The 14,527-nt window shown below is 37.0% G+C and overlaps 2 protein-coding genes across 5 annotated transcripts in view; both read left to right on the forward strand.

Annotated features, from left to right (window-relative positions):
- The first annotated feature begins 1,154 nt into the window (after positions 1-1,154).
- On the forward strand, positions 1,155-12,420 carry chmp6a (charged multivesicular body protein 6a). The gene is made up of 8 exons (XM_067372333.1): positions 1,155-1,227; positions 3,638-3,747; positions 3,925-4,012; positions 4,125-4,211; positions 9,019-9,084; positions 12,015-12,095; positions 12,194-12,260; positions 12,371-12,420. Exons 1-8 carry the CDS (start codon positions 1,162-1,164, stop codon positions 12,418-12,420), a joined length of 615 nt encoding a protein of 204 aa, XP_067228434.1. The 5' UTR covers positions 1,155-1,161.
- A 1,492-nt stretch (positions 12,421-13,912) lies between these two features.
- Positions 13,913-14,527, forward strand: part of baiap2a (BAR/IMD domain containing adaptor protein 2a) — a 122,888-nt gene continuing 122,273 nt past the window's right edge. For all 4 annotated transcript variants that reach the window (XM_067381442.1, XM_067381443.1, XM_067381444.1 and 1 more), the window contains exon 1: positions 13,913-14,073. In XM_067381442.1, coding sequence (XP_067237543.1) covers positions 14,002-14,073 — 72 coding nt within the window. In that variant the 5' untranslated portion in view covers positions 13,913-14,001. The remainder of the gene's footprint in view (positions 14,074-14,527) is intronic.

Consider the following 14,527-nt stretch of genomic DNA (forward strand, 5'->3'; position numbering starts at 1 on the left):
GGACAGGATGACTGGTTGCAATCGAGGGAAAGATGAATGCGACCAAGTACAGGGATATCCTGGATGAAAACCTTCTCCAGAGTGCTCAGGACCTCAGAATGGGACGACAATTGAAGACAATGACCCTAAGCACACAGCTATAATAACAAAGTGGCTTCACAACAACTCCGTGACTGTTCTTGAATGGCCCAGCCAGAGCCCTGACTTAAACCCAATTGAGCATCTCTGGAGAGACCTAAAAATGTCTGTCCACCAACGTTTACCATCCAACCTGACAGAACTGGAGGGGATCTGCAAGGAGGAATGGCAGAGGATCCCCAAATCCAGGTGTGAAAAACTTGTTGCATCTTTCCCAAAAAGACTCATGGCTGTATTAGATCAAAAGGGTGCTTCTACTAAATACTGAGCAAAGGCTACATTATTTATATATATATATATATATATAAATATAATGTTTTTTATTTTAAATAAATATATAAACTTTTGATATAATTCTTATTAATATTTATATATTTTTTTAAGTGTAAATGTAAAATACTTTTATTTTGACAATTTAGTTGAATTGAATAGCCGATGACAGAAACAGAATCCCTGTAAAAGAGATTTATCTGAGAGGTACAATTATTCTATGACTTACATAGAATATTTATTAATTTAATTGCCAATATTTTAATTGAAGATATAGATAGAAACGCCATGAGATCAAATTGAATGATCACTTAACCTATAGGTTTGTACAGGTTTTCTCAGTCGCTTTGGTACATTTCTTGAATCATTTTTAAAATTTGCAAAAAAGTGCATTTCTGAAAACAATTTGTGCAATAAGCAAGTTTTACTGTTGGTCTGTCAACAAATTACAGTACAATCTTACCCCATGTTACCCTATATAAATAAATGAATGCCCTTCATACACCTGTACAAAGCGAAAGACAGGGGGCGCCAAGTAGTCACATCATATGCGCTAGAGGGCGCAGCTGCCTCTATGAACACAACATGCTCTTATCGAGCCTTGTGAGACCGCTGAATCAAAAAAACGCCATCCTCCGACATACACCTGACACAGCGGAGCACATCTCTTCCATATGTTTGGAAGTGAAGAGTAGCTAGCATTTCAGATGATATGTAGTAATATAAGAGGGGCGGGGATGTGGTTTATTCGCGATGGGAAATGTTTTCGGCAGACAGGGACGCCGCAGTCGAGTGACAGAACAGGACAGGGCGATATTGGTAAGATCAATCAGCATCGCACTCACTTGTGTTGGGTTTGTGTCACTGTGTACGCGTGTAGATATAGAGCCAACATACTGCAGAGCGTCTGAAATGAGTTCAGCCATACTGAACTGCCAATGAAAGGATTAGATCAGCTGTCCTACTTTACAGAACACAGATACACAACAGCGTCTGTAGAAACGAATAGAATACAACAGAACACAGTCTGTAGAACAGATAGTATAGAGCAGCAGAACACATCTGCGCCTGTTATTGAATAGAAAATAGTGTATGTTATAGAACACAAAAGTTTTATTGAATAGAATGAAATAGACCTGTATCCATTATTGAACATAATGTAGCTATTAGAATAAAATGCAACAAGTGTAGAATACAGAACAGAGCTGTATATTATAAATACAACAGAACAGGTTCTGTAAAACAAACAGATTCTGCATTGATCATAGAACAGAAAAGAGTGTATACAATAGAGTAAAACAGAACACAGTCTGTTACAGTATATAATTGCGTTTGTTATAGAATAGAACTGTGTACATTATAGAACAGAACAGTTTATTAAAGAAGAGAGTAGAACATCTTTTATTGAATAGACTGAAATGTATGTGATGGTATCATTTATAGAACATAATGCAGTAGAATAAAATGCAACAGAATTGAATAGAATTAGAACCACATCTATAGAATACAAATCAGTATAGTTGAGTAGAAAACTGAACAACATTTAATAGAATAATATATAATTTAGATTTACTATAGAAAATATATATTCTATTCTATAATAAAATATAAATAACAATGTAAACTACAATATAAGCTAATTAAGGGGGCTGGCTTAAAAGTGTTTAAATTATTAAAATAATTTAAAGTAACTAAAGTGCCCCTGTCGATAATGTTATCCCTTTAAACTCATCTTTGATCACCAAAATTACATATTTAAACGTTTTTTTCTGTGTAAAAAAAAAAAAAAAATAAAAAAAATAAATAAAAAATATATATATATATATATATATATATATAATATATATATTAATGCCTTAATGTAGCTTGAATGTAACTCTACACCCTTGCCTCATTGAATATACACGGATATATGAATATGCTAATTAGCCCCGCCTCCACTCATTCGCCCGTGCTCAGAGATCATAAAATGTTGAGACTAAACTCGTTAAATTACGAGAAAAAACTTGTTAAATTACAAGAAAAAAGTCGAGATAAAATGTTGGGACTAAAGTCATTAAATTATGAGAAAAAAGTTGTTAAATTACGAGAACAAATTCTTTAAATCACGAATTTGTTCTCATAATTTAACGACTTTTTTCTCGTAATTTAATGACTTTATTCTCATAATTTAATGACTTTATTCTCAACATTTTTTAACATTTTTACTTTTTTCTCGAAATTTAACGACATTTTTCTCATAATTTAATGAATTTGTTCTCGTATTTTAACGACTTTTTCTTGAAATTTAACGACATTTTTTCTCGTCATTTAACGAGTTTATTCTCAACATTTTATCTAGACTTTTTTCTCGAAATTAAACATAATTTTCCTCATAATTTAACGAATTTATTCTCATAATTTAACGACTTTTTTTCTCGTATTTAATGACTTTATTCTCAACTTTTTTCTCAAAATTTAACAAGTTTTTTCTCGTAATTTAACGAGTTTATTCTCAACATTTTATCTCGACTTTTTTCTCGGAATTTAATGAAATTTTTCTCATAATTTAACGAGTTTATTCTCAACATTTTATCTCGATTTTTTTCTAGAAATTTAACGAGTTTTTTTCTCATAATTTAACGAATTTGTTCTTGCAATTTAACGACATTTTCTCGAAATTTAACTACTTTTTTTTCTCATAATTTAACAAATTTGTTCTCGTAATTTAACAGTTTTTTTCTCGTAATTTAACAAGTTTATTCTAAACATCTTATCTCGACTTTTTTCTGGAAATTTAACGATTTTTTTCTCAAAATTTAACAACTTTAATCTCGAGATGGTTTTATTGTTTTATTATTGCTTGGCCCTAATCCTCTTCCGTAAAAAACAAATTCAAGATGAAATAAAATTAATTTTCCCCCTCCTTAATAACTATTGTTTATTCAATACCAATTCTCACAGTTTCTATTAATAAGACAAGTTGAAAATAAGCGACATTTTCAAAATGACAGAATAAATACTAGAATTATCTGAGTCTATATGGCGGCCTTAGAATATTGTGTTGGACAGTGTCTGTTTGAGTGGAGTCTGCTGTCTTATTTATCAGAACAGTGTTTCTGGCGCACATGCACACAGATCCATGTCTGTTTATTCCTCTAAGTCGAGAAACTGACAGCTTTATGAATAAGAAGTGTTTCTATAAGTGAACTGTCATGTTTCTACATCAAATCCTGTCACTGGATCACAGCAACTGAAACAGCAGAGAGATAAACTGAAACAATATCAGAAGAAAATCACATTACAGCTGGAGAAAGAGAGACGTCTGGCCAAACTGCTCCTGGAGGATGGCAAGAAAGAGTAAGACATTTCAGATTATGTAACGCTAACATTCATGATAGCCGATCACCCACAGTCACCCGTCATGCATTGCACAGTGCCTTTATTGTGCTGACGTGGTGCCATCTGCATTGCACATGGCAAAAGTGATTTTGGTTTAACAGATTTGCTAACACGTGTGATTCATGCCTTTCACAGACGAGCTCTTCTGCTGCTCAAAAAGAAACGCTACCAAGATCGCCTGCTGGACAAGACCGAGATCCAGATAGCCAACCTGGAGCGCATGGTGGGTTTAGATATTTAAAGTATTAAATATGATCATTATCATTAAGACATATAAGAGGATTTTACAAGAAATATGAGCAATATGAATTGCTTTTTGAATATGCTTCATTCAGGTTCAAGATATTGAATTTGTTCAGATTGAAGTAAAGGTCATCGAGGGTTTAAAAGCTGGAAATGACTGTCTCAAGCAAATGCATGAGGTAAGTCTTTATATTATAGACTGAAACTAGTGTAAATCAGAATGAAATGGAAGTTGTGATAGTCTTCTCTATTGTGACGTACACCGATCAGACATAACATTATGAGCACTGACCGGTGAAGTGAGTAACACTGATTATCTCTTCATCACGGCACGTGTTAGTGGGTGGATATATTAGGCAGCATAAACATTTTGTCCTCAAAGTTTATGTGTTAGAAGCAGGAAAAATGGGCAAGCGTAAGGATTTTAGCGAATTTGACAAGGGCTAAATTGTGATGGCTAGGAAGACTGGGTCAGAGCATCTCCAAAACTGCAACTTTTGATGGTCAGTATCCATTAAAAGAGGTCCAAGGAAGGAAAAGTGGTGAACCGGCCAAGGCTCATTGATGCACGTGGGGAGCGAAGGTTGGCCGGTGTGGTCCGATCCAACAGACGAGCTACTGGAGGTCAAATTGCGCAAGAAGTTAATGCTGGTTCTGCATCGCAGTTTGTTGCATATATTCGGCTGCATAGCTGAGACCAGTCAGGGTGCCCATGCTGACCCCTGTCCACCGCCGAAAGCACCAACAGTGGGCACGTGAGCATCAGAACTGGACCACGGAGCAATGGAAGAAGGTGACCTGGTCTGATGAATCACGTTTTCTTTTCCATCACGTGGATGGCCGGGTGCATGTGCATCGCTTACCTGGGAACACATGGCACCAGGATGCACTATGGGAAGAAGGCAGTGTGATGCTTTGGGCAATGTTCTGCTGGGAAACATTGGGTCCTGCCATCCATGTGGATGTTACTTTGACATGTACCACCTATCTAAGCATTGCTGAAGAACATGTACACCCTTTCATGGAAACGGTATTCCCTGGTGGCTGTGGCCTCTTTCAGTAGGATAATGAGCCCTGCCACAAAGAAAAATGGTTCAGGAACGGTTTGAGGAGCACAAAAAGGAGTTTGAGGTGTTGACTTGACCTCCAAATTCCCCAGATCTCAATCCAATCGAGTATCTGTAGGCTGTGCTGAACGAATAAGTCTGATCCATGGAGGCTCCACCTCTCAACTTACAGGACTTAAAGGATCTGCTGCTAACATCTTGGAGTCAGATACCACAGCACACCTTCAGGGGTCTAGAGGCATCCATGCCTCAATGGGACAGGCCTGTTTTGGCAGCAAAAGGGGGACTAACACAATATTAGGAAGGTGGTCATAATGTTATGCCTGATCGATGTAAATCTGAGTAAAACTGCTTCTCAAACAAGACCAAATGTAGGGCAGGACTTGATTTTGTCCATAGGGGAATTGCTTGGATGGTTGTGGTTTGCTATTGGTGGATTTCATGTGAGTGACAGGTTGCCCCGCCCTCACACCAGTAAACACATCATCAGAGAATAGAAGAGATGTTACTTGGGGTGTGGGGGGTATTTTGATTAAAGATTATGATGGCACATGGATAAAAAAACAAACAAAAAAACATGATGTGCATGGATAAACCATTTAAAATAAACGCTGCAATGATCCATAAAAAAAATTATTTAAAGTCACCACTTATTTCATGGTGACTTTAACTCACAGATCTGCTGTATTGTAACAAGTGAACACTCCTGCAGCAGCTTAGTAATCATTTATCAGTCATGTTTAATGCTGTTATTAGGAGCTAAGATGGTTCAGTGGTTCAGTGGTCTGTTTTGGTGCAGTGGCCGCTGTAGTTCATAGCAGCATGTTTTGGGAGCTGTTGCACATTGTTCTGGGATTAAAGGCTTAAACATAACACTCTTAGATTACAGCAGAGCTGACCTGTCTTTCTTTTGTCCTGGGCTATACCATTAAGACCTCTGAATCTTTCTCAAAAGTTTGGGGTCGATAAGATTTGTAATATTTTTGAAAAAAGTATGCTCATCAAATCTCATTATGCTGTTTTAGAGGTTGCTAATTTTGATTTTGAGGTCTCCTACCAAAGGTTTACATGCATTTTATATATATATATATATATATATATATATATATATATATATATATATATATAATATGCATTGCAGCATCATCTCTTTTCTCAGTGTTTGAAAAGGTTCAATAAAGCATTTGGTTTTTCTAAATTCCTCCTTCCCGAGAACTATTCTGCTCTGATTGGAAACAAGAGACCGTTTCCTGAGGGTCCGTTTGCACAAAAACAATGCACTAAAAATGTTTTTCCTTTGTGTTTTTCACGTACAGACTACAACATTGTCAAAATGATCCAGATCCAAGAAAACAAATAAAATCGCTGTATTATTTATGCCAGACCAGTAGTTGGCGATGTCACTTTATAAAGAAACACTACACGCCTATAGACTGAACACATAATACGCATGCGCATGACGAATTTTTTCACAAATTCATGTTTTTGTAGTTTTAAGGTACGTTCACGCAGCCTCGTAATTCCTGTAGTTACGAGATTCTAGTTTGTAAAAAGCGTTCACGTCCTCGAAGAGCTTGTAATTACAGCTTGTAAGCTGAGAGTTTTCTAAAAGCTCCCACATGTACCACCTGACCACTGTAGATTCATAGGCGTTGATACTAGAGTACCTCAGGGATGACGCGTTTTTGTAGGCCAACCCGGAAGTTAGCGTCGCACGGGTTCCCTCGATTGCAAGCCTATGCATTTTTCCCATAGACTTTTGGAAAATCGCAGAAAATAAGCTCTGTGTTTAACACAGGGTTATGACACTTACACGTTTTGTCTATCAAGATAATCTTTACAAGTTAACACAACATTTATAGATTTTGAAGCCTAAATAAAGTGGTCAGATATAAAAGGCTAACAGTAGGCTATAAACGGACTACAGCACACCATGGTCGCGGATCAACGTCGTCACCACCAAGCTTCCTCAAACTTTATTTAGAAAACAACTCTGTTTAAAAACATGCTCACTGATTATGATCTGTGCTGTGTATGAATAATTATCCACTTTTTCATGAGAAATGCTGTCCAAATGTCCCATTTTTAATGATGACGTCTAAAGTCCCTGCCAAAGGAAGTAATCTGTTTTAGCACTTTGTTTGCAACCGCCGATTTTAAGACAAGTTTAAAAAATCACAAGTGGGTTATAACTGGTGTATTTTATGTCATAGATCAAAACGTGAAAATATTTAGAGGCTTTGTTAACCACAGACCTTATTTCAGGCGATTTAGCAAAAACCCATTCAAAAAACTCATAGACTTTACAGTGTTTGAACTGGAAGTCCTAAAATGCTAACTCGCTTCCGGGTTTTGCCTACAAAAATGCATCATCCCTGAACAGCTCTGAATATAATGTCACGTGTTGTCATCTCAAGTTTCCGGTAAATATGAGGTGGCGTGAACGCAGCATTACTGTGAGACAATAACGGTAACATTTTCAAAAACTTGTACTTTGAAACCAGTTTTAAAAAATGTGCATTTATCATGTAAATGAGTGGCCAAAGCGCCAAAAAAATTTCAGTTTAGTTGAAAACAGTGTTGTGTAAACGACCCCTGAATTTCAGCTCAGAGTCTTCTGCAGTGATATGAACGGTAACAATGGCGTCGGTTTTACCGTATCGATTCGAGTCCTCATTCTTTAGAAGTGCATCAAAGTGGATTTGCTTTTGAAGAAAACAACGTCTTCTTGACATGTCAACAACACACAATCAACTTCTTCCAGGCCTCAGCTACAACTACATTGTTTGAGGGTCAAAGTAGACGTTGTTCGTAGGCAGCCAATGAAGACCACAGGCTGGCAATGTGCAAATGTGTTACAAATCTACGTGGGTTCGAGCAGGAAGTAAGGCTGGAATTACTAACAATGTGTTTCAGGCAGTTCAGAATCAGTTCTTTCTTTTGGGAGACAATAACTCTATTTATCTATATACTATTACCAAAGTCCCTTTAAGACAAGTCATTTCACTCGGCGGCCATCTTTGAAACGCCTCTCGGGCATCCTGGGCATCATGCAGCTCCTATCTCTTTGAATGGGGAAACATCAGATTCTCCAAAACTGTTCGTCAACCTTACGATTAAATTTGATATTTGAAATCACCAATGAAATCTAACAACAACCGACTCATAAATTTAGTTTCTAAACGCTCGAATCATGACAAAAAAACTATTTTTTTCAGGCTGGATCAAGCTAATGCGCATGTGCAGACCTAAATGCGCGTCTCTTCGGAGGCGCGCGTCTGACTGTTTCTATAGAAACCGGTGATTCTAACGACCGTTGAAGTGACGCGAACACTTTACCAGTCGGCGATTGGCTCTTGGCTTTAGAAGGCGGGACTTATTCTGCCATATTGCGAGTTACACTTTCTCCCATTCAAAACAATACGAGTGACACGTCTTGTGTTATTCTATAGTCTTTGCTATTACACACTATATGAAAGGTAATATCTGAAAAAGTACAATAGGGGCACTTTAATCCCTCTTTGCTGAATAAAAGTATTAATTTCTTTCCAAAAAAGAAAAAAACTGACCCTAAACTTTTGAGCGGGACTTTATGTATTGATTCAAGTTACAGTATCAAGTGTTGTAGGAACATCAGAAACAATTCTGTTCACATAATTCCAGCTTATATAAGAATAACATCTTTTCCATTTTTACTGCTTTATGAGCACATTTTACTGAAAATTGCACTGTTCATTGATTCATTTCTGTGGGCATTTTGTAATGCTTGTCTCAGTGAGCAACACTAACCAAATGGGGGTGGAGGTTAGCATAAGGTCAATAATGTTATGAATATATAAAAAGTTATTTACTGGACTATTATGAGCATTTGACTGAAGTAATTTTTTTCTGCCACCGATTGATCTCTTTTTCTCATCAGGTCATGTCGATTGAGGAGGTGGAGAGAATCCTGGAGGAGACGCAAGAGGCCATTGAGTATCAGAAGGTTATAACTGTCAAATTCAGTCCACTTTAGATTCAGAGCAACGCTAAATAGAGTTAAAACATTTCAAAATGTATGACAGTCATTTTGCATTTATATTAAAGTCCAAAAGACAGCATCAGAACACTTTAAGCAAAATATAATTGTGACACTTTGTGGTTGTTGAATGTTAGTGTAGCATGCCTATAGTTAATATGATAAATACACCTGTGTGAATTCAGGGAGAACTGACTTCTAAAAGTTCTAAAGTTTGGGTTCATTTATTTGTTATTTAATGCTTTTATTCAAGGCAAGGATGCATTCAATTGATCAAAAGTGACATTTGAGAGGTTTTGTTGAAAATAAAGGCTATTTCAAATAAATCCTGTTCTTTTGAACTTGGAAAATCCTGAAAAAAAGAAAAATTAAAAAAAATAAATCACGGTTTCCTCACACACACAAAAAAAGTTTTTAACATTGATAATAATAATAAGAATGATTTTTGAAGGATCATGTGACACTGAAGACTGGAGTAATGATGCTGAAAATTCAGCTTTGATCACAGGAATAAATTACATTTTAATATGTATTTAAATAATGTTTAACAGTATTACCGTTTCAAGTAAATGCAGTCTTAGTGAACATAAGAGACTTCTTACAAAAATCTTAAAGAATTTTAACCTTTGAGTCATAGTGTACAACCACGGAAAAAAAAAAAACAACCAAAAAATGACATTTTTAACTTTTTAAGTGTCTTAAAGGGACAGTTCCCCCAAAAATGAAAATTTACTCATCCTCATGCCATCCCAGGAAGTAATGGTTTATAGTAAAAAGAGTATAAAATATGACTATTTTTCTTAAGGCCACATATTTTCTTTCACACCAAGAACAATAACTAAAGATAACTATAACGAAAACTATATTTGCGTTCACACCAACAAACGATAATGGCCTGTTTATTCTAAGCTTATTCTGCGGTTTCAAAGTGTGTACAACATTTGATTCCTGACACTGATTCCTCCACTGGGGTCATATGAGGGGCTTTCGCACCGAATAGTTCTAGGAACTCAGTTCTAGGAACTAGCCACTAGGATAGTTCCTCGAGAGCTAATTTCTCCCCCAGGCCTGTTCCTGGTTGCATTCACACCGATAATAGGAACTCTGACTCGGCCGACAGCGGCATCTTACAGACACTTCAGTTTCGTGATAACGGAGATGGAATGCAAATACAATCTACGTGACTGAAAGTGCAAAAAGTGGGCTAAGAGACGAAATCTCCTATGACAACTTTCACTATTTCATATCATCGAGGCGGAGAAAAGAACTCAACCCTGCAGACAACCGGTAAATTCCATTATCGCTGTTTTCCATGCTCGTGAAGTAAATATGTTTACACTGCTTTTTAAAAATGGCGGGTGCCGGTGTTTGACATGCGTTTGACCAATCAGCGTACACTTAAAGGTGCCATTTTTTACAAGATGTAATATAAGTCTAAGGTGTCCCCTGAATGTGTCTGTGAAGTTTCAGCTCAAAATACCCCATAGAGTTTTTTTTATTCATTTTTTTAACTGCCTATTTTGGGGCATAGTTAGAAATGCACCGATTCAGGTTGCGGCCCCTTTAAATGCTCACGCTCCCCGCCCACGGAGCTCGCGCTTGCCTTAAACAGTGCATAAACAAAGTTTACACAGCTAATATTACCCTCAAAATGGATCTTTACAAAGTGTTCGTCATGCATACTGCGTGCATACGTCGGATTATGTGAGTATTGTATTTATTTGGATGTTTACATTTGATTCTGAATGAGTTTGAGACTATGTTCTGTGGCTAACGGCTAATGCTACACTGTTGGAGAGATTTATAAAGAATGAAGTTGTGTTTATGAATTATACAAACTGCAAGTGTTTAATAATGAAAATAACGACAGTCTTGTCTCCGTGAATACAGTAAGAAACGATGGTAACTTTAACCACATTTAACAGTACATTAGCAACATGCTAACGAAACATTTAGAAAGACAGTTTACAAATATCACTAAAAATATCATGATATCATGGATCATGTCAGTTATTATCGCTCCATCTGCCATTTTTCGCTGTTGTTCTTGCTTGCTTACCTAGTCTGATGATTCAGCTGTGCACAGATCCAGACTGCCCTTTTGTAATGCTTTTAACATGGGCTGGCATATGCATATATTGGGGTCATACATATTAATGATCCCGACTGTTACGTAACAGACGGTGTTATGTTGAGATTCGCCTGTTCTTCGGAGGTCTTTTAAACAAATGAGATTTACATAAGAAGGAGGAAACAACAGTGTTTGAGACTCACTGTATGTCATTTCCATGTACTGAACTCTTGTTATTCAACTATGCCAAGATAAATAAAATTTTTTATTCTAGGGCACCTTGAAATCACTGATAGTTCCTATAGTGCTGGTTTAGATGCTACTCTGAAGTAGGACCTAATTTAGTTCCCCCAAAAGGACTAAAATCGTTCCTAGTTCCTGCAGTGCGAACACAGAAAAATCCGGGTACTTCCACCAATAGTTCTAGGAACTATGAAAAGGTTCCTCCGGTGCGAAAGCCCCTATAGATTACAGTCACGATTGTTGTTTTTTCCAAGTGTCAAACGAGCGGCCAATGCAAATATATAGACTCACAGAGATGGTTTATTTTCTTAAAAATATTAATCGTTTGTGCTTATCTGAAGAAAGAAAGTCATATACATCGGGGATGGCATGGGGAAGAGTAAATAGTGGGAGAATTTTCATTTTTCAGTGAACTGTCCCTTTAAGTGTCCAAATGTAATTGATCTTCACTATTCGTAATAAAATGTTCAAGCTTCTCATCACCCTCCCTGCTTTTATAGCCCTGGACATTGGCCACGCTGCTCTTTCCTGGTTTTTATTGCTTCAAATGTCTCACTGCTTCTTGAAACTTCTTGCCTTGCAGCAAATTGATGAACTGCTGGCGGGTTCGTTGACACTGGAGGATGAGGATGCTGTGTTAGCTGAGCTGGAGGCCATCACTCAGGTATGGGCACCTTTACCTGTCATCCATCTTTATCATCGCTCGGTGGTTCGGCGTAGCCTGTGTCTGATCCAACGCTTCTCTCTCTCTGTCCTGGCCAGGGAGAAGATATAACCCTTCCGGAATTACCCACAGATCCATTGCCAGCGGTGCCTACGGGGGAGACAGGTGTTGTTTTAGTACTGTCAAACACAGCACTGTGTGAGAGAATGGCATGGCTCTTTTATTTGGCTTTTGATTGCTTTCTGTCACTCTCTTTGTGTTCTGTGTCTTTGCAGGGAGAAAAGAGGCACAAATCAAGCCGGAGCGAGAGATGCTGGCAGCGTAATGTTTGATCTTACAACCTTGGCTCATCGCTCTGTTTTTAATGAAAAGAAGAGCTAGGGGAATATAATTGACAGAAAAGAAGGCTTTCGTGGGATATTTAATAGGCTTGCATCAGAAGCAGTGCTCTCACGTTTAAGGAAAACTTGTCAGGGAATTTTACATTTTTGGACTTAATATGTTCTTCTATTAAAACGCCTGTTGTTAGTTTTAGTATGTTTATTGGATATTGTAGTTCCTATTTGATTTGTTTTTGCTAAAATATATGAACTATGAGCACTTTTAAGTAGCAAATTTAAATACTTTTACATAAAAGCATATTTACAGATGTGTTTTAAATAATGTGTTTTTTAGCCTGTTCGTGTGTGCAAACCCTTTAAGAGTTTGGGTTAAAATCTGTGTATTCTACAATGTAAACTACACTGATTTCATGGTTTTGCCACTTGGGGGTGTGTTAGCATCTCATGACCACCAGGGGGCACTTAATATCACTAATTGAGAGGAAATAAATCTGTGCTGACAGATGCAAACTGCCAATCCTCTTCCGATGGCTCAGTTTGTGTTTAATGTAACCCTTCTGTTCATGTATGGAAGCATGTTACTTTATGTCTAATACTGCAATTGTAAAGGGTTTTCCTCTGACTCAGAGAAATATCAGCCATTGTGTATGTGTGTGTGTATATATATATATATATATATATATATATATACACACACACATACACAATGGCTGATATATATATATATATATATATATATATATATATATATATATATATATATATATATATATATATATATATATATATATATATATATATAGTGTGTGTGTGTGTGTGTGTGTGTGTGTATGAAGACTTAAGATGCAAAAGCCTCTAAGTGCCATCTGAAATTTGCTCATAAAATGAGCATTTTATTAAGCTTTTATGTTTATGTTCAGTTATTTCACTTTAATGGCAATGAAAAGGACCTATTGATTGCCATTAAAGTGAAATTACTGAACCTAAACATACGAGCTTGATAAAAATGCTCATTTTAGAAGAAAATATCAGACGGCACTTAGAGGCTTTTGCATCTGCAGTCTTCATACATATATACAAATGTATATGTATGATCACAAATGAGTGGAAAAGTCCTGTATATTCACTAGTAAAACAGTGAAATTCTACAGATGAAGCACTATCGAAATTATTTTTTTCCCAACAAACTTTACACATTTTTCTTACCCAGTGTGTAAAGAATTTGCTCTGATATAATAAAAGAATAAAAGAAGCTGTTTTCTGCAGTCTCTCAAAGTGTTCATAACGCAATGAAATGTTAACAATGAAGATCAATATCCAGGGGTTTCTAGAGAAATTACATCCGGAAGGGGGCGGGCGCAGGTGAAGCTTAGCCACGCCCCATTCTCGCGTTTTCCTAGCACGGGGCGGTGCTACTTCTGTAAGCCCCTCCTCCGTTCTGTTGCCTCCGCACGGTAGTGTTGAGCTGAGAACAGACTCCCGTGGATCGGAGCGCAGATCCGCAGCTGACCCTCATCACACAGACACTGTTCGGATAACACACCACGTTCTGCAAAACACCGTTTATGGTTTTAAGTGAAGATTTCACCATGTCTCGCACCGACGAGGTTCACCGCATTACGGAAAATGTCTATAAGGTAAAGTGCATTGATCCAACTGTTGGAACAACTTATCGATCACAGGTGGTGATCTAATGGGCTAATCCGTGTCAAGAAAGTGCATGCTTTATGAGTTCTCGTCGGTGTTCGTTGTGTTGAATATGATTATTGCCTTTAGTGGGTTTATGGTTAGATTTGTCATCATTAATGAACTTGATGAGAGATCAAGTTTCTTGTTCGTGTTGATAGTGTCATTTAAATGAAGCTCTCCATGAGAACAGAAGTGATTTGCATTGTTTTTTCTTACTTCTCTGTCAAGATAAGAACATAACCTCTCTCTCTCTCTCTCTCTCTCTCTCTCTCTCTCTCTCTCTCTCTCTCTCTCTCTCTCTTCACACACCTATCTATCATCCATCTATCTATCTATCATCCATCTATCTATCTATCTATCTATCTATCTATCTATCTATCTATCTATCTATCTATCTATCTA

The sequence above is a fragment of the Chanodichthys erythropterus genome, chromosome 3 (genome assembly GCF_024489055.1).
Source record: "Chanodichthys erythropterus isolate Z2021 chromosome 3, ASM2448905v1, whole genome shotgun sequence".
Taxonomy (NCBI): Eukaryota; Metazoa; Chordata; class Actinopteri; order Cypriniformes; family Xenocyprididae; genus Chanodichthys; species Chanodichthys erythropterus.

Bases quoted from the DNA above. Each gene is read 5' to 3' on its own strand.
- chmp6a (XM_067372333.1), top strand. From the start codon at position 1,162: ATGGGAAATGTTTTCGGCAGACAGGGACGCCGCAGTCGAGTGACAGAA. The intron at 3,748-3,924 runs GTAAGACATTTC...TGCCTTTCACAG, and splicing joins CTGGAGGATGGCAAGAAAGA to ACGAGCTCTTCTGCTGCTCA. The intron at 9,085-12,014 runs GTTATAACTGTC...CTTGCCTTGCAG, and splicing joins AGGCCATTGAGTATCAGAAG to CAAATTGATGAACTGCTGGC.